We start from the raw sequence: 18,729 nt of genomic DNA, 5'->3' as shown, positions 1-18,729 counted from the left end.
AATTTAGATAAGAAAGTATATTCAGTGTTCATATTTACTGTTCAGCGGTTGGCTTTCTTTCTTTCTTTCTTTCTTTCTTTCTTTCTTTCTTTCTTTCTTTCTTTCTTTTTTTAAGATTTTATTTATTCATGAGAGACAGAGAGAGAGGCAGAGACACAGGCAGAGGAGAAGCAGGCTCCATGCAGGGAGCCAGATGTGGGACTCGATCCCAGGTCTTCAGGATTATACCCTGGGCCAAAGGCAGGTGCCAAACTGCAGAGACACCGGGGTTGCCCCAATGGTTGGCTTAATAGTGAACACTACTGTGTCTTTCTGGGACCCAGCAAGGGAAATAGAGCATATTCAAAAGAGTAATTGAATATTGTTTAACAATGAGATTATTTACCTAAGTGTGGGGTGGCCTAAGGAAATCCAGAAGAGAAGGTAAAGCATCCTGAACTAGCAAGTGAGAGAAGCCTGGAGGAGCAATGAAAGGTTAGCAGAACCAGATAGGAACTGAAACCCCCTCTGGAGAGGGGCTGGCTGATAGGATCCAGGTTCAGCAGAGGCTAAACACAGTCCAGAGCATGGCAGGGCAGGAAAGGCTGCTGGGGAAGAAAACCTCATGCACTCTCATCTCTCAACTCTGAATCCTACCAGGGCTTCCCATTGACCAAATCCTAGCAGCCAGAGAGCAAGGGAGCTAACTAACTTCATAGTGATTCTACTCCCAGGGAATAGTCTTAAAGAGTGCGTCTAAAGTGAGGGTGAGAATATTCAGTTCAGTAGCAAAAATATGCATTGTTCAAATGTTTTGCTGTAAGGTAAATTCTAGTCTAAGATATGTGACTACTTATTTCACATAATAAGACAAAATCTTGGGAATCATAGAGATCTTTGGATATGAAGAATGTTTCATATCAGATATAGAATGGATTTCTGTACAACATTCACACACACTTGCTCAGTATGTTCATATGACTGACTCTTTTCTATCATTTTTAGCTTATGGACATAAATACTTTTCTCAGAAAGGCCTTCCTTCTTGAACTCTCATCTCTAATTATTCTTTTACATCACCCTATTTTCTTTCATTATTAATGGTTATCAATATTGGAACTTACTATATCTTACATTTTTCATTTCTTCCCCTTGCCTATTTTCTCCCTCCTCCCATACCTCTGTAGGTTTCCTTGAGGGCAGGGATCCTGTCTGTTTTATCTGATGATATATCCCCAGTACATAGCTGGATGTGTAGCCTAATAAATAAGACATTCTATAGAACATTGTTTAAATAATCATATGATTTCATCCTGGGTTATATGTACATATAAGGTAATCAGAAGGGGGCCTGTACAATATGGCATAAGTCTCTAGCTCAGGAGACTAGATGGAGGTATCATTAATTGAAATCAAGAGTTCAGGAGGCAGAGAAAATTATGGCTAGAGAAGTGAGTGTGGAGGAGGAAAATGTACAATTTTGACATACTGATTGGGAAGCACCTGTGGAGTATGCAGATATTTTTGTCCAGTAGGTGGTTGAAAATGTAGACTTGGGAAAAGCTCTTAATTACAGATTGAGATTTATAGGTCTTTGGTGTAGAAGGGATAGATGAAGTCATAAACACAGTTTAACTCTTGAAGGAAAATTCTGCATAGAAAGCTGACTCAAAGAGAAGCAAAATGGAAAAGAGAAGCTTAGCTATACTGTTATTATCAAAGTTTATTATGGAGCCGTATAACAGAACACACTATCTTAAGGAAGATAATACTACTACCCCAAATACATGAAGTGTCCAAGAATATTAAAGGGGTTAATTGTGTGTATTTTTGAGAAATTAGTGAACTTCTAAAAATTAATGACTTCTTGAACAACAAATTAGTTTTTCATCATAGATGGGAATAAAATTGTAAAAAATACACTAATAGTGTCATTTCTTTTCTTCTATATACCCTATACCCACAGCCAACATGGTAGATCAGGACTCTTCACGTAACTAAGTAACTAAGTAAGAGAAACATAACTATTCAGGAAAGAAACATTAACAAAAAATATAGTATTTTGTTTATGTATACACATACCTGTATATAGTCGGGCTTAAACGATGTGTATTAAATTCATCACTAGATTATTTTCAGTTCATTTCATGTTGTCTCATGCATGTTCCTTTTAAAAGTTAATTTCACATTAATATAAAAGCATTATGACTCAATGACTCTGGCATCACCATTTTGATGGCTTTTCTAATTACTTTAGTTGACTATTTCATAATTAATATACTTGAAATACCAAAATGGATGGGTAATTTTTACATCCAGATTAAATTAACTTGTAATAACCTGTAAGCTTTTATTCCAACATGTAGGAAGTAACATCTCAATTATGTGGCTCCTTCAAGATACACAATTCAGATGGAATTATGTTTACTCTATGATCGAACATAATGTTCATCAAAAGTAGCTATGAAGGAATCTATTATGTAGAGTGACCTTAAGAAGGGATTGTTCTTCATTCTGCTCATGCAACCATGCTGACACACCTCTTTCTAATTTTGAAATCATCTATGATTACCTCCCAACATCAGTGTTGAAATAGCACCATTAGTCAAGTTTCTCTATTTACTCAAAAAGAAATGTGAAAAGATGAAAATTGTGTGCTATGGCCAGTTTTTTTTTTTTAACTTGTATTTTCAAATCCCTATTTTCCAGTAAAGTCTAATTTTTTTAAGCCAGTGATGAAAACTCCATGGATCGTACTGAGAAAATTTTGGGTGACTGACATCTGGGATAAATAAATAGTATCTGAGGGGTCCCTTTTAAAGTACTCAACCTGAGTTTTGTTGACTTATACTTATGTAGCCATTTGTGATGAGGAATCTAACCACAGTTTTAACATAAATTGTAGCTTAATCTTTTACTTACGAAAACTGATGTCCACAGAAATGAAAAGAAAGTTTCCTTCTCTTAACGTATCTTTTGAAGTAGCATGCATTTTTATTTAATTTGAACTAAAATGTTAGTCACAACAGCATTGATAGCTCTTAGTTTATTTTAGCATTAGCCAATAATATTATATGTGGACAAGATAAAATAAATATTAGACTAGAATTGATAACTGCCAATAACTAATTAAATTCCTTTATGAAGCTCCTTATGTATCACAGACTTGATTATATTGTAGATAAAATAATGCACCTCTTCAGGCTATCCAACATCACACTCTTGGTGGCCCTTGCCCATAGTTAGCCTTAATCTTCTGACATCATCGTGGTAATGCGATTCTTATATAGTAGCTAATGGTTAAGTGCTCTAAAAAAAAAAAATTCTTACTGCCTCATTTAATGCTGAAAACATTTGTTCTGAATTTTGGTTGCAACTATAATATTTATTCTGAATTTTTATTAGAGCTGTAATATTTTTATAGCTAAAGATTCTGACATAGCTATCATGTTAAGGCCCTGGCCTTGAGGGAAATTTCTAATTGTTAGAATATAATTGCCTTGACAATCTTTTTGGACTCCTATCTTCTGTAGAGTATTTGGTCCAAGGTCTTTGGGTCTTTAGCAATCTGAGAATTGAACATTTACACACAATTGAGGTCTTTTTTCTCTCCTGCAGTATCTTTTAGTCTCTACTTGCTTTTCTTGCATTTTTCCATAAAGATAATTGTATACAGGAAAAGAGGTACAAGAATTTCAGATATATAGGATTTGTTTCTTTCATTTAAGGGTGGCTGGCAATTATATTAGGTATTTAGGGAGGAAAAATATTTTGTTATGCTGGACTTTAGGTTAGTAAGGATGTGAAAAAGGAAAATACTATCTTTATTCTTAGTTTGATGAAAGCCATATCTAAACTTGCTTTATCTATAACACTTTTTGGCTTCACACCAAAAGTAAAAAAAGAAAAAAACTTAAAAACTTTTAAGAAACTTTAAAAAAATCTTCTAAGAAAAAAATTTAATTTGTTATTCAATATTAGATATGTATGTTTAAAATTTTGGAAACAAGAGTAAAAATTAAATGACAAACCATCATCAGATATAACATATGCAAACAAAACCTAAAACCAGCAGAAATAAGGAAATAATAAAGAATAGAGCAGAAATAAATGTTGTAGAAACTAAAACAATAGATCAATGAAACCAGGAGGCGATTCTCTGAAAAAATTAAAAATGAGAAACTTTCTATATATCGATGCTCTTATGGGCATTCAGATGGCTCTGAATATTAGACTGCTAAGATTTTTTTCTTCCAGTTTAAGTTATGACCAGAGTATGGAATGTGGTGAGAGGAAGTGACAGAAAATATGACTGCCAAGATTGTTCTCCAACTCCGAAGAGCTTTGGATGCCAGGAGCTCTGGGTTTTGTTCTCCAAGAAAAAAAAAAAAAAAAAAAAAAAAAAAGAAATCCCAAAGTCTTTTTAAAGAGAATTCAACATGATAAATGGTTTTAAAAGATTTAAATGATTTTAAAAAGATTTGAGAAGAGTAGACAAATGTGAAGGGGAAAACACTGGCCAGAGGATTACCATATTAACCCAAAGGAGAGATTATGGGGTTCTGAATTCTGTATTGTCAATGAGAGTTTCTCACATGTATGCCAATAAGGGTCATTTCCAAGATGGGCATGTGAGGACTTGGATGTTGTTTGACTCAGAGAAGCCAGTGTAGGAGAAGAAAACAATCTTGGTGTGATGCATATCTGACACCATGCCTGGCATGGAATCATCATGTAGAGCATTGCAACTATCTTACCAAAACAGAATATTATATGAAAGGGGACTAAGGAAAAAATAAAAGTCTGTTTGAACAGTAGAACCCAAATTACAAATAAAGGTATGGTGTTAAAGATGTTTTGAATTGCTGTAAATGTAGATTTTTTAAAAAGATGTTGTTTATTTATTCATGAGAGACAGAGAGAGGAGAGAGAGGGGCAGAAACAAAGATAGAGGGAGAAGCAGGCTCCCTGCAGGGAACCAGTACAGGACTCTAAGCCAGGACCCTGGGATCACAACCTGAGCCGAAGGCAGATACTCAGCCACTGAGCTACCCAGGTATCCCAAATGTAGATTTTTATTCTTTATTCTTTTTATTTTTTCAAAATATTTTATTAACTTGAGAGAAAGAGAGAATGCACTGTCTGCTCATGTGTCGGGATGGGCAGAGGGAGAGGAAGAAGCAGACTCCCTACTGAGCAGATAGCTGGATAGCTGCTGGTGGGTGGATTTCAGGAGCCTAAGATCATAACCCGAGTTAAAGGCAGATGCTTAACCTAACCAATTGAGCAATCCATGTGCCCCTAGACTTTAAAAATATTTTTTAAAAACTCAAGAGAAACAAAAATATGATTAGGAAAATATGTTTTATCCCTAAAATACTTTAAAATGTAATGTTAAAGATACCAATTTGGTATTACTCTATTAAAATTGATTTTTCTGAGGCCCAAAATACTGTTAGATGCATATAAAATCATATGCAAAAAAATTCATATCTGCAATCCAATTTTAGAACCTCAAAAGAACATTACCTTTAAATTTTCATTTTGGTCCTATTAACAAAGGAATTCAAAATTGATTGTTAGAAACCTATAGGAAATGACATTTTTTAAATTCGATTTTTTTTGGCCAATAATTAAATGGTGGCATGCTTCATTTAAAGTTGAACTTTTTAAATGCTACATCTGTACTTTTATTTTTAATAATAAAACTTTATGACCATCAGGAAGAATTTTATAGGAGACAACTTTGCGATGTACTTGGTTACTTCTTGCCAACCTCGTATCCATATTTACTGAGGCAGGGACTGTACTTTGTATTTTTACTTAAGCCAATAGTTCTCAAAACTTTATTGTTTATAAAAATCATGCATATGTGTGTAAAATAATGCTAGAAAGAGAGTTTGTTAATGTGATAACCTGTTGTTCTGAGAGTTTGATAAAACTCTGGGTAACAGCTATCTTGCTGTGGTTTTGGTTTCTCTTTTATTTCACATCTTATCACGAGGCTATTCGGACTGGGTCAAAGGTGTTTTACCTTATTATCTTAGAGGGTTTGGGAGCATCTTTGCAAAGAATGGTCTTCTATGTTGTCTATCTTAATTATTTGTATGGCCAACAAGGGGAGGAGACTGTATAGAGTATTCCTAACTGAGAGAAAGAAATGATTCCCTGAATATTACTGTATGTGTGTGTGTGTGTGTTTTGATGGCCTCATCAATCACTTCTTATCATCTCAAGTAATAAGTTACATTTACTTTAAGTGCGGATTGTTTTTTTTGTTTTTTTTTTTTCCGCAGTTTAAGCAGTTTACAATGGAAGCTTTGGCTCTCTCAGAGCTTTTATGAATTTCTCTGGAAACTCTTAGCAATGTACTTAGTTCTGGAATGCTTGCTATCAAATGGAAGAAGAGAAGCTTTTAGAAAGCAGGATCCTTTCCAGTAGTTTACGTGTGAAATAAATTGTGCTTCCTCACATCTGTACTAAGAAAGCGAAGGAGATATTTTGAGCAGTCACTAAAGTAAAAATGCTTCTGTCATATAGACTGTAAAGAACACATAAAGATAGAAGAAATCCTGTAACTATCTTCTAGAAAGCTCAGCAAATGGACACATGAATTATCTGTGTGTTTACTATTCTGCAGTGAGAAGCTTCTTTAAGGTCTGTGCAAGTCTCTTCACCTTAAAAAGATGGATCACTAGTTCCCTGACACCTCAATGATAAACTAAAAATATAACTCAATATCGATGCCTTGCAAACTCCAGTTGCTCTAATGATGTAAGGTCAAGGCAAAAAGAAGAAAGATATCTGGATTATTGAATCTAGCAGTAAATTTTATTGGAGTTTTCTAATTATAGATAGGGAAAAATTAACGAAAACAAAGTATACTTAATAGATCATAGAAGCAATAGTCTAAGAAAAAGTGTAATTCTTGAGAAATATAATAAAGGCAATGTAACATTTCCCAAGCAAATTTTTTTTGAAATCTATTCTCAAAAAATTTGAGTGGAATCAGTCAAATTTCGTTTTTATAGAAAAAGTATCTGTCTAAGGTACTTGAGTTAAGGATTCCTTAGGCATCACACTCAGGAATTCAGTCTCATGGCTCAAGTACCAGGTCAAGCTCCACAAACTCAAGGTCATCTCTGTCCAGTTTCTGAGGATAACATATAGGAGAGTACAAACCAGCCTTCTCAAAGACTGTGACAGTGTCTACTCCTTCAAATCATTCCCAAACTTGCCCTTTACCCATAACATCCATCACATATCCTATTACAAGCCTATATTTTCTGAAACATAAAATGCCTACCCATATACATCAAGGCTATATTTATTGATAAGGCCAGAGCCTCATTATAGAAGTTACTTAGGAGTATATCTTTAATTTTTGGTTATATATTTTAATCAAAGAAATCTGAATCAAAACAACACTTGATCTTGTAGTGCACTGTTGGTGGTCATTAAATGACTGATGCTATCTTATTTTTATGGAATTTTTTAAAAGAAAACTTGAACTATGTCTCATAAAAGCTGGGATGAGATTTTGTCTAATTTTTGATGAATAAAATTTATTTCAATGCCTAGATACACAATCTTGTAACATGTTAATATTATCCTCTTTTAAAAATAATCTTCAGAGCAACCCATGGGGCAGACTGTTAGCCTTGAGAAATTTGGGAACTAATGATTATTAAAAGTTGCTTACAGGGATAAAATGTGACCCTAGGGGATATTTATTTTTTATGTTATTAAAATCTATTCTTCTTCAAAACCAATAACACTGATCATTCAAAAGAAAAACATGAATTAACTTTATATTAAACTTTTGCCTAAAAGATACCCAGACCAGATTTTATTGGGACTTTCATATGTTTTTTTTTTTCTCAACATATAGTGGATTGCCAAGAGCATTAATAATGCAAATCTGTGTTTGAACACAAATGACTCCCTACAAGGCCTGTTTTGATTATTAATGGAATTAATTATCTCTCTGCTCCATGCAGTTACTGTGGTTTGGAATAACAGTTAATAATGAAAGACCAAGGCAAATTTTAAAAATAGCATCTTTAATAGTATACATTCTATCACACAAAGAATCAGTGAGCAAATATTGTGGAGACAATGCCTTCTCCCTTTTTACTCATCATTAAGAAACGCCTCTCCAATAGGAGTGTATCTTATTGTCATTTTCCAAACACAGAAAAATAGACTGGGATGTTCAGAAGAGCCACCCATTCTGCCAAACTAGAAACTCAAAATCTATCATGTTGCCCAAGTTATTTTCAATCAACCAACTGGGAAGTTATGCTAGCAGTGGAATTGTGAGGCCAGCCCCTTCCCAAAGACCTCAGAATTGCTTTGAAGTATAGAACATTCTGCTTTCTTTCAGAGTTTCAGAAGCTACAGGTCTTTACAGAAAGAATACTACACAACCCAGTGGTTTTATTATGGAAATACGCTTTAGATGTGATAATTTGATGAAAGTAGACTAAAGCAAAGAAGGCCCAGTTTATGCATAAACTGTATTCTTCAATTATCTATATATACCTTCAATCTGTCTACATATATATATATATATATGATTGATAATCTCTGTCTCCAGGCATGGAGGAGATTGGCACTCCTAGATGGGAGACCACTTCACTGCACTTTTATAAAAGACTTTTGGACACTAATGATGTGCTGTCATCATTGATTTGACCATTTTCCATTTACCCTGAACTGTAACATGCCATTGAAAAGACCATTGGTAACAGTTTCTAAGATTGTAATAGTTAACCATGTTTCTGTAACACTGATATTGCTTTATTAACAATTCTTGTTCACAGTAGCACTATAATTAGTATAATTATTTACCTAAGATGTACTTATTATGGTACATACTTTCAGTAACAAAAGATTCCTGGAAATATACTCTTCAATATTTTAGATTATTTAAGATCTCTTACTATCTGTAGTATAACATTACATCATAGTACCAGAAAAAAAATGCACATATATTGGTATGTTTCTAGGAAAAGTCTCTATTTCCAGGGGTAAATTTGGTGAAGGCCCAGTATCTCCATTCTAAAACCCACTGTCTTTGGATACTTTCAACTAGCAGAGTTACTTTCAAAAAAAAAAAAAAAAAGTCTGGAATTTTCTGACTTTACAGTCTAAATGGCAGAGCAGTGATACCGGCAAAATTTGATTCTATCTTAGTTTCCTCTTTAGTGCACTTTCTCCAGGAAAGTGTTATTCCAGAGATTACTAAGGTTTAAATGGCAAGAGGGAATTATAATCAGATATTCCAGTTCATACCCCAATTTAAGTCAGTTTATGTTTGGTTGCTTGTTTTTAAAGTGAATGCTCAGAAAATTCTTATTTTCAGTTTAGTTTACACAAAGGATTTTTTCCATTAATTTCAAAATCTTTCCTACCTAGAAATGAAATGATGAAATGCTCACAGATAATTTGTCTCAGTGTAATGGTCAGAGTCAAATAGATCAGTTAGAGATAAAAAGATCAGAGGAGCTTGGGTGGCTCAGTTGGTTAAGCGTCTGCCTTCTGCTCAGGTCATGATCCTGGAGTCCCAGGATTGAACCTTGATTCAGGCTCCCTGCTCAGTGGAGTCTGCTTCTCCTTCTGACCCTCCCCCCTTCTCGTGTGCACGCTCTCTCTCTCAAATAAATAAGATCAAAAGAACAAGAAGAAAATCAATACTGTATCATTCTGATAACTGGTGATGTTTTTACTACATGAAAGATTAGGATATTTCTGACTATAACAATACCACTGGGTACATAGGAGCAAACTTATTCCAGGTATCCTCTTTTTCTAGTACTTGGTGCCATTTAAAAAATGTATTTGAAAGTTACTTATTTCTCTAAACATGTACCCTAAACCTTAAAAGTTGCAAAATACTTCTGATTATGACAAAGATACTCCTAGGAATTCACTAGGAACCTGTTTATAATTCTTTCTTATAAAAAAAAAAAACATGAAGAATGCAGCAGGCAAGTGAAGTCATATATGTTGTATGCATTTTAGACTTTATATACTCAAAGCTGGAGAGAAATTCAACCTGTTTTACTATTTAAGACATATACAATTTATCACAAATCTTAATTTCATTGTCCTCTACAACTTGACATGGTTAGCAGTTTTGATGCACAGTTTGCAGACACTAGTGTAGTTTAAGAAAGGAAAAACAAGCTGAAAGGCCTGGGTTTATTTGGGTTTTGTTAGGCTGCTATGCTGCACAAGATGGGCCTAGTGTGGAGTTAGCAGCACACAATCAGTTTTGCTATAATCATAAAATAAAAAGAGAGGCAGCAAGGTAGAGAAAGGGAGCCTGGGGTGAAGGGCAGGCAGGCACAGGCTGCAAAAAAGGATTTTAAGAAAGTTAACTTTGCAAATGTTTTTTCAACAAACTGTGATTTCTCTTCATGTATTTTTAAAGCCTACCTAGTTTTTTTTTCTAATTTTTAATAAAATTTACCCTTCCAATGATTTCCAAGTGTATGGTACAAGATCATCAACCATATGCATGTTGTTGTGCAACAGACTCCCAGGCCACTGCCCTGATCCTGCACAACTGAAAATATACCCAGTGATCGACTCCCTATCTCCACCCTACCCCTCTTCCAGCCCCTCATAGCCACCATTCTACATCCTGGTCTATGTGTGTGACTCTTTATATACCTCATTCGAGGAGAGTCATGCAAAATTTGTCTTTTGGGGACTGACTCATTTCACTTAGCATTATGTCCTCAGGGTTCATCCATACTGTGGAATGACAGTATTTCCTTCTTTTCTTAAAGCTGAATAATATTCCACTGTATTTATATACCACATTTTCCTTCTCTGTTCATCCTTCTGTAGACATTTAGGTGGCTTTCACCTCTAGGCTATTGTGAACAACTCTTTTCATGTAATTCTAAATTCAGTTGGAAATTGCAAATTGTTCTATCTCCAATTTGTCTTACGTTGTTACCTTGCTTTCCTTTCTTTTTTTAAAGAGATTTTTATTTATTCATGAGAGACACAGAAAGAGAGGCAGAGACATAGGCCAAGAGAGAAGAAGACTCCCTGTGAGGAGCCTGATGCGAGACTAAATCCCAGGACTCCAGGATCACGACTTGAGCTGAAGGCAGATGCTCAACCACTGAGCCATCCAGATGCCCCTCCATTTTTTTTTAGTTTTTGGCCAAGTTGTTGAAAATCTGTATATGTGCTGAGTTAATGATGTTGACCACAGATTTTTTATTTTTCCATATTCAATGCAGACATGTAGATAACAATGAGATAGTCCTGGTCAATGTGAAATAGCACTGTGATCTGACAAGTAATGGAATGCTGTTGTCCTTGCAGGACGAATCTGCTCCAGCTGACAAACAGTGTAAACCAGAGCCAGCCCAGGCCACTTACTCCACCTCAGCTGTATCAGGCTCCCAGGAGGTGTTGTACATCAACGGAAATGGGACCTACAGTTACCATAGTTACAGAGGGCTAGGCGGGGGCCTGCTCAATCTGAATGATGCTTCCAGTAGTGGTGAGTCTTTACTATTTATTGTGCTTTTTCTGTCCATGTGGGGATAGCAAATTCTCTAAATCTGAGAGGAAGAAATGAATTTACTGTGATAAGCAATAGTACCAATCTGCTAAAAACAAGACAGCTTAATACATAACATTTGTCTCCCTCCAAGGATATTTCCCAATTGTCTTGCTGTTTCCAAAAGTAGCAGCACTATTATACAACTGAATACTTGATGTTCTGTACTCAAAAATTCTCAACTAGAGAAATAACAATTTTTTAAACCAAATAGTTATACGTCCTTCCCCCAAAGCTGTAATGCACTATTCGTCAAGAATAATGACCTATTTTCTCAATGTTCAAAGAGGTTTTTAATTTGGAAAATGTGAGGCACCAGGAACTTTATTGACTTTATGAAACACAACTAGTCATATACCTAAGAACATACAAACAGAGACACCACATAAACAACCCGTGCACCCGTGGTTCTCCATGCTCCACCAGCAGTAAAGGGTTTACTGGAGGCAGCTCATACTGGCTCATGCTTGATAAAGTTTTAGGAATTTCTTGAGTCTATGTGCCAAAATGAGTTCCAAATGTGTAATATAAAAGGAATAAAATATATGGATGAATTTCTTATAACTGCATTGTAGGAAAAGTTTTCCTAAAGTATACTTAAAATCCGGGGAGGGGGGAGTTCCATTTCATATACAAACACACACATACACACACTTTTTTATGACAGAAAACATTTTATACAAAGTAAAAAATAAATGACAAACTGGGAAAATTATTAGCTACCTATACTACAAAAGGTTAATAAGCCAATACATGAGGTTCTTCTGAAAGAAATACCCCAAAGTATATATAAAAAGAATAAGGCTAGAAAATGAAAACACAATTCCCAAAGAAAGCAATGCAAATGTCTCTTAAATATGGATAAATTTACTTAACCCCACTCACACCTAATAAGAGAAAAGCAGATTAGCAAAAATCCAAATATTTACACAATAATCTTTTGACAAGGCTGTGGGGGGAAATGAGGACTCTCATGCATAGTTTGTACAGTGCAAAAGTTGGGATGGAATTTGGCAGTATCTGGAAATGTTAAATATGCATTTACCATTCAGTCCAGCAATCTCTTTAGGAATCTCTTGTTAGGAATTTATCTCAAAAAGACATATGCACAAAGCTATCCATTGTAGTGTTATTTTTAAATGCAAGAAAAAGGGATTACCAATGAAAATGTCCAAAATAAAAATGTCCCATCAATTGATGGTTAGTTGATTCATTTTGAGTACATCCAAACAAGACAGTAACATGCAACTATAAAAAGTGATGAAGAATCTCTTTATACCTCCAAATGCTGAAAAGCCCCTATAGTATGCTAATATTCATTAAAGAAGGATTTATATAATTAAAAAAAAGTTTGCATAGAGGCAGGAATGGGGGAGAACAGTATGGAGAAAGAAATACAAGCCAGAATTCTGTGATTATACTTGGTTTTTGTATTTTGTTTTATAAATTTAACTTTGAACAATTTAAATACATAATTATAAATGTAACTGACTTTAAGAATTCCTGATATTGAAAGAAAAATGATACAGATGAATTTTTATCTGCTTAATGAGTGGTTGGCATAACCTCCACACAGAACTTTTCCAAATGAGTTCAAAAACCATAATTTGACTCCATAGCATACAAGTCTATCATAAGACCTTTAACTATTTTCAGTAATCACATTATTATTTTGAGACTGTTTGTGCATGTGGTTTAAAACAATTTTACAATTATGTTGATACAGTGAAAGTTGGAATTTTTAGCAGGGACAAAGTAGATATAAATTTAAAAGCAATACGTTCAAGCAAAAGCTCCATAATCTTGTATTTGAATTGGTAGTATCAGTGAGAACTTAATTCATTATTTGTTAAAAAAAAATGTTTCATTTTCTACTGAAAAGTGCCTGAAAATAAAGACCAATTTAAATTTGAATATTTGAATTAGGCTTTGTGAGCTTTTGACATATTTGGGAGGAAATTGCATTATTAATGTCAAAGGAGTATATACTCTAGAAAATCACTTACCCTTCTAATACTGGAAATATGCTCTGGGTGTGTTCAGGGGTACTCTGCTTGGAAGGCTGGGGCTCTTTGGTTCTGCTTTCAAATTAAAGGTGCTCTAAGGACAGGATCACAGAGCTTGCACTTGAATCAGTTGCCTCCAACTCAAAAGAGGGGTGCTTCAAGTGGAAGGGGGAAAAAAGGAAATTATCTTATTTTGAAAAGAAACTAAGTTTCAAGTGTTTTTCAATTTTTCCAAAGGCAATGAGTCTTCTTAGTTGTTTCCAAGTCTTATTTGTATTCATACAGCAAATCATCAGGAACGAGAAAGTTCAGTACTAAATAGGGACAACCCATAAACAGAAGCTGAACATTCCTTAGCCAATAAAGCTAGAAACTAACAATTCTTTTTAAATATTTGACATGGGAGGTAAGAACTGATAGTTTAGAACTCAACCACCAAATCAAAACATTTTTTAATAAATTTATTTTTTATTGGTGTTCAATTTACCAACATACAGAATAACACCCAGTGCTCATCCCGTCAAGTGCCCCCCTCAGTGCCCATCACCCATTCACCCTCACCCCCCGCCCTCCTCCCCTTCCACCACCCCTAGTTCGTTTCCCAGAGTTAGGAGTCTTTATGTTCTATCTCCCTTTCTGATATTTCCCACACATTTCTTCTCCCTTACCTTCTTTTCCCTTTCACTATTATTTATATTCCCCAAATGAATGAGACCATACAATGTTTGTCCTTCTCTGATTGACTTACTTCACTCAGCATAATACCCTCCAGTTCCATCCACGTTGAAGCACATGGTGGGTATTTGTTGTTTCTAATGCCTGAGTAATATTCCATTGTATACATAACCACATCTTCTTTATCCATTCATCTTTCGATGGACACCGAGGCTCCTTCCACAGTTTGGCTATTGTGGACATTGCTGCTATAAACATTGGGGTACAGGTGTTCCGGCGTTTCATTGCATCTGTATCTTTGGGGTAAATCAAAACATTTTGAGGAAAAGTGTATTGACTGTAGATTTTACTGACAGAAACTTTGTTTTTTTAGACTAAAGTGGTCATTCATTTATTAATGTATTTAACATCAATACCAATCACTTACTGAGTCCTTGTGGTGCTTCATGTAATTTCCATTTATTCCTTACACAGTCCTCTGAGATATGTTTTGCAGTTTTGTGGAAGAAGTTTATAAAATTGAACTTGCCCCAACTTAAAAAAAAATAATGCTTAGGCACCACTTCCTTTTTTCTTAGAATGATTGAAACCCATTTTGTGAGGCTCAGAGACATTGAGTAGGATTTTCTCAAGGTCCCTCCTTAATAAAGGGAAAGGCCAGGATCTGAGCACAGGCTTTCTGACATCAGAAGCCACATTGTAAAGTAAACCACTTAGCTAACAATGTGTGCAAACAAGAAAGTACTGAAGTATGTGATTGCCTCTGGTAGGAACTAATCTACTTTTGTCTCCAGAGACCCTTCTATTCTGGACATTTTATACAATGAGTGAATAATACAATATGTGGTCTTTTATGTTGAGCATCTTTCATTTAGCATGATGTTTTAAAGGTTCATCTATATTATGGTATGAATCAGTACTTCACTCTTTTTTATTGCCAAGTAATGTTCCATTCCGTGGCTATGTCAGATATTGTTTAGCCATTCAGTTAATGGACACTTGGATTTTTTTCACTTTGAGGTTTCTATGAATAATGCTATAAACATTTGTGTACAAATTTGTGTATATGATTCTTTTGAGAATATACCTAGGAGTGGAATTGCTGGTTCATTCATATGGTAACTCTATGATTAACACTTTGAGGGAATAATAGACTGAATATGAGATATTTTTTTGTTATCAATCCTTAATACATTTTCTTGACTGTCTTGTAATATTTACAGTACAAGCTTGCACTTCTTTTATTGCTATTTCCTTTTGTGATGCTACTGCAGATGGAATGTTTTCCTTAAAATATTGTTCTATATTTTTCTATTTTTGGAAGAGTTTGTAAAGTAGTGGTATTCTTTAAATGTTTGGTAGAATTCAGGAACGATGATACCTGTGCCTGGGTTTTTCTGAGGGGTTTTGATCACTAATCCAGTCTCTTGTTATATTGTCTATTTCTTCTTGAGTCAGTTTAGGTAGTTTTATATATTTCCAGAAATTTGTCCATTTCAACTGAATTATCTAATTTACTGACACAGTTCATAGGATTCCTTTATAATCCTATTTTCACAAGCTCTGCTCCCTCTATAATTTCCGCTTCTAGTTATTTGAGTTCTCCTCTCTCTTCTGGGTGACGTTAGCTAAAGACTTGTCAATTTACTTGATCATTTACTTGGTCATTTCAAAGAGAAAGCTTTTAGCTTCATTTTTTTAAATTTATTTATTCAGAGAGAGAGAGAGAGAGAGAGAGAGGCAGAGACACAGGCAGAGGGAGAAGTGGGCTCCATGCAGGGAGCCCGACGCGGGACTCGATTCTGGGTCTCCAGGATCAGACCCCGGGCTGCAGGCGGCGCTAAACCGCTGCGCCACCAGGGGTGCCCGCTTTTAGCTTCATTTATTTTCTGTGTTTTTCTACCCTCTATTTCATTGATTTTTTACTCCCATATTTATTATTTCCTTCATCTTGCTTATACTAAGTTCAGTTTGTCCATAGTTTCCAGTTGAAAATAAATTGGAAAGTTAAGACATTTATTTGAAGCCTGCTTTTTCTTCATATGTAGCTAATTACAGCTATAAATTTCCTTCTAAGCATTGCTTTATCTGCATTACAAAGGTTTTGGTATATTGTGTTTTTGTTTTCATTCACTTTAAAGTGTTTTCTAATTACCTTTGTCATTTCTTCTTTGACCCACAAGTTATTTAGGGATATGTTGTTTAATCACCACTTATTTGTGAATTTCCCAAATTTATTTAATGATTTCTAATTTTATTCCACTGTGATTGGAATACATACGTTATATATTTCAATCCTCTCAAGTTAATTGAAGCTTGTTTTATGATCCAGCTTGTGATCTATCCTAGATAATGTCACATGTGTACCTAACAAAGATGTGTATCCTGCTGTTGATTGTTTGGCTGGTTGTAAATGCATATTAGGTCTCCTTGGTTTATAGTGTTGTTCTAATATTCTATATTCTTATTGATCATCTGCCTAGGTTTTATGTCCATTATTGAAAAAAGGTTATTGAAGTCTCCAACTACTGTTATTGAACTGTTTACTTTGCCTTCATTTCTAATAGTTTTGTTTCATTTGAGAATTTACCATTAGGCATATTTATTGTTTATATCATTATATCTTATTGATGGATTGACTCTTTTATCATTGTGAAATATCCCTCTTTATAACTTCTTACATCTATCTTGCCTAATATTAGTTATTTCTATAATATTGTGGTAGTCCTGAAAATGAAGACAAGAGGGCAAAACTTTGGATGTGGAAGTGACACATAAAAGAATATAGGACAGGGATCCCTGGGTGGCGCAGCGGTTTGGCGCCTGCCTTTGGCCCAGGGCGCGATCCTGGAGACCCGGGATCGAATCCCACATCGGGCTCCTGGTGCATGGAGCCTTCTTCTCCCTCTGCCTATGTCTCTGCCTCTCTCTCTCTCTCTGTGACTATCATAAATAAATAAAAATTTTTTAAAAAATGTTGTTTTCTTTAAAAAAAAAAAGAATATAGGACAAATTGAGTATTTCTCACCTCTACTCAAATACTACCAAAATAATTTGTCATTTTTCCATAAAAGGCTGTGTAATTTTGGGAACCCAATGCCAAATGAAAAATAGGTCTTCTTATTTAAAAAGTAAGAATATCAAGATGATGATAACAGAGCATTACACAAGGCATGGGACTCTTTTGATCACAGGATCCTGTGGGACTATACATATTTCATGCCCCACTTTGCTCCTCTGACTTGTTAAGCAAATTGGAGGAAGCACTGTGTTTTCATGAAAAAGGCAGATAGTTACTGGTGAGAAGAAAGATAATGAGAATAGTTTGAGTTTTTTGAGGAGAGAGGAGAGAATGTTGGAGCAGCTGCCAATGATGAGTCAATATTGAGAAGGAATTTAAAGGAAAAAATTTGCTATGAATTATTAATAAGTGGGGTGCCAAAATTTTTTCTTGCCCTTCAACTCATTCTCCACATAGGAACCAAAGTAAGTTTAAAGAAAAGAGAAATCTGATTACATCACTTATTATCTAAGCCCCTCCCCCCCTTTTTTTTTTCATCTAAAACCCTTTTATAGCTCTCCTTGTTCCTGGAAAATGACCTTACCTACCACTTTATGCCTCAAGGTTCACTCACCTGAACTTTTCTTGGACTTGCCCTTTTCACCCTCATATCCATCATTTATTGCTCATCTTTTGAATCTTGAATTCCTGAAGTCTAGATTAAATATAGTCATAATTTTCATAGCATTCTTTGAAGCATGAACCACAGCACATGCACACACACACACACTACACACTCCTAAACACATTCTTACACATATGTAATCACAATACATTGGTATCCACTCTTCAATTTTATTGCTCAATGCTACTCAAAAGCCACATTGGAAATCGAGTATAGATCCTTTATCAGATTCTAACCATACAAGTGGTTAGAAAGTAAGTTTTATAAATTGGCAGTTTAAATGTAGGTACTATGGTACTATGATGAAGTTTACCTCGTCTGTAAGTTACCCCTCCCACCAAAACCTATCATCGGATGATAGGCCTAAGGGGATTTGAGAAATAATTCAATAGAAACCTCTTTATTTTTAAAAGGCTATAACAAAATAAGCCAGAAAAGTAAGGTGACTTGCTCAAGGTCACACAGGCTGACTTTTTTGGTTATTGGATTAATACATCTTTTGGTTTTTGTGTGTTGCTATAAAGATCTCTTAAGGACACAGTAAAGAACAACTTTGAACAATTCAGACTGTGTACTGTAGCAAAAAAACAGGAGTAGCAGAATAACCAGTGTGGTATGCAACAAATTTAAAATGAATGGCTTTCTTTGAGCATTGTTTTTGGGATAAGTGTAATGGAGTTTTTGGGTTTGGTTTTATTTTTTTTAAAGAGGCAAAAGACTAGTCTTGGGAAATAACAACTTCAGGATTAAACCAGGGAAAATTTTTCTACCTTGTGTCTGAAAAATAAGCTAT

General features: G+C 34.9%; 1 protein-coding gene across 15 annotated transcripts in view; it reads left to right on the top strand.

The window, feature by feature from the left end:
- Positions 1 to 18,729, top strand: part of NOL4 (nucleolar protein 4) — a 521,978-nt gene that overhangs the window by 456,505 nt on the left and 46,744 nt on the right. For all 15 annotated transcript variants that reach the window (XM_072829191.1, XM_072829192.1, XM_072829188.1 and 12 more), the window contains one exon: positions 11,329 to 11,509. In XM_072829191.1, the coding sequence (XP_072685292.1) occupies positions 11,329 to 11,509 (181 nt within the window). The remainder of the gene's footprint in view (positions 1 to 11,328; positions 11,510 to 18,729) is intronic.

Source organism: Canis lupus, chromosome 6, assembly GCF_048164855.1.
Source record: "Canis lupus baileyi chromosome 6, mCanLup2.hap1, whole genome shotgun sequence".
NCBI classification, from domain to species: Eukaryota; Metazoa; Chordata; class Mammalia; order Carnivora; family Canidae; genus Canis; species Canis lupus.
Note: the sequence above shows the minus strand (reverse complement) of the source record. Positions and strands in the feature narration are given on the sequence as shown.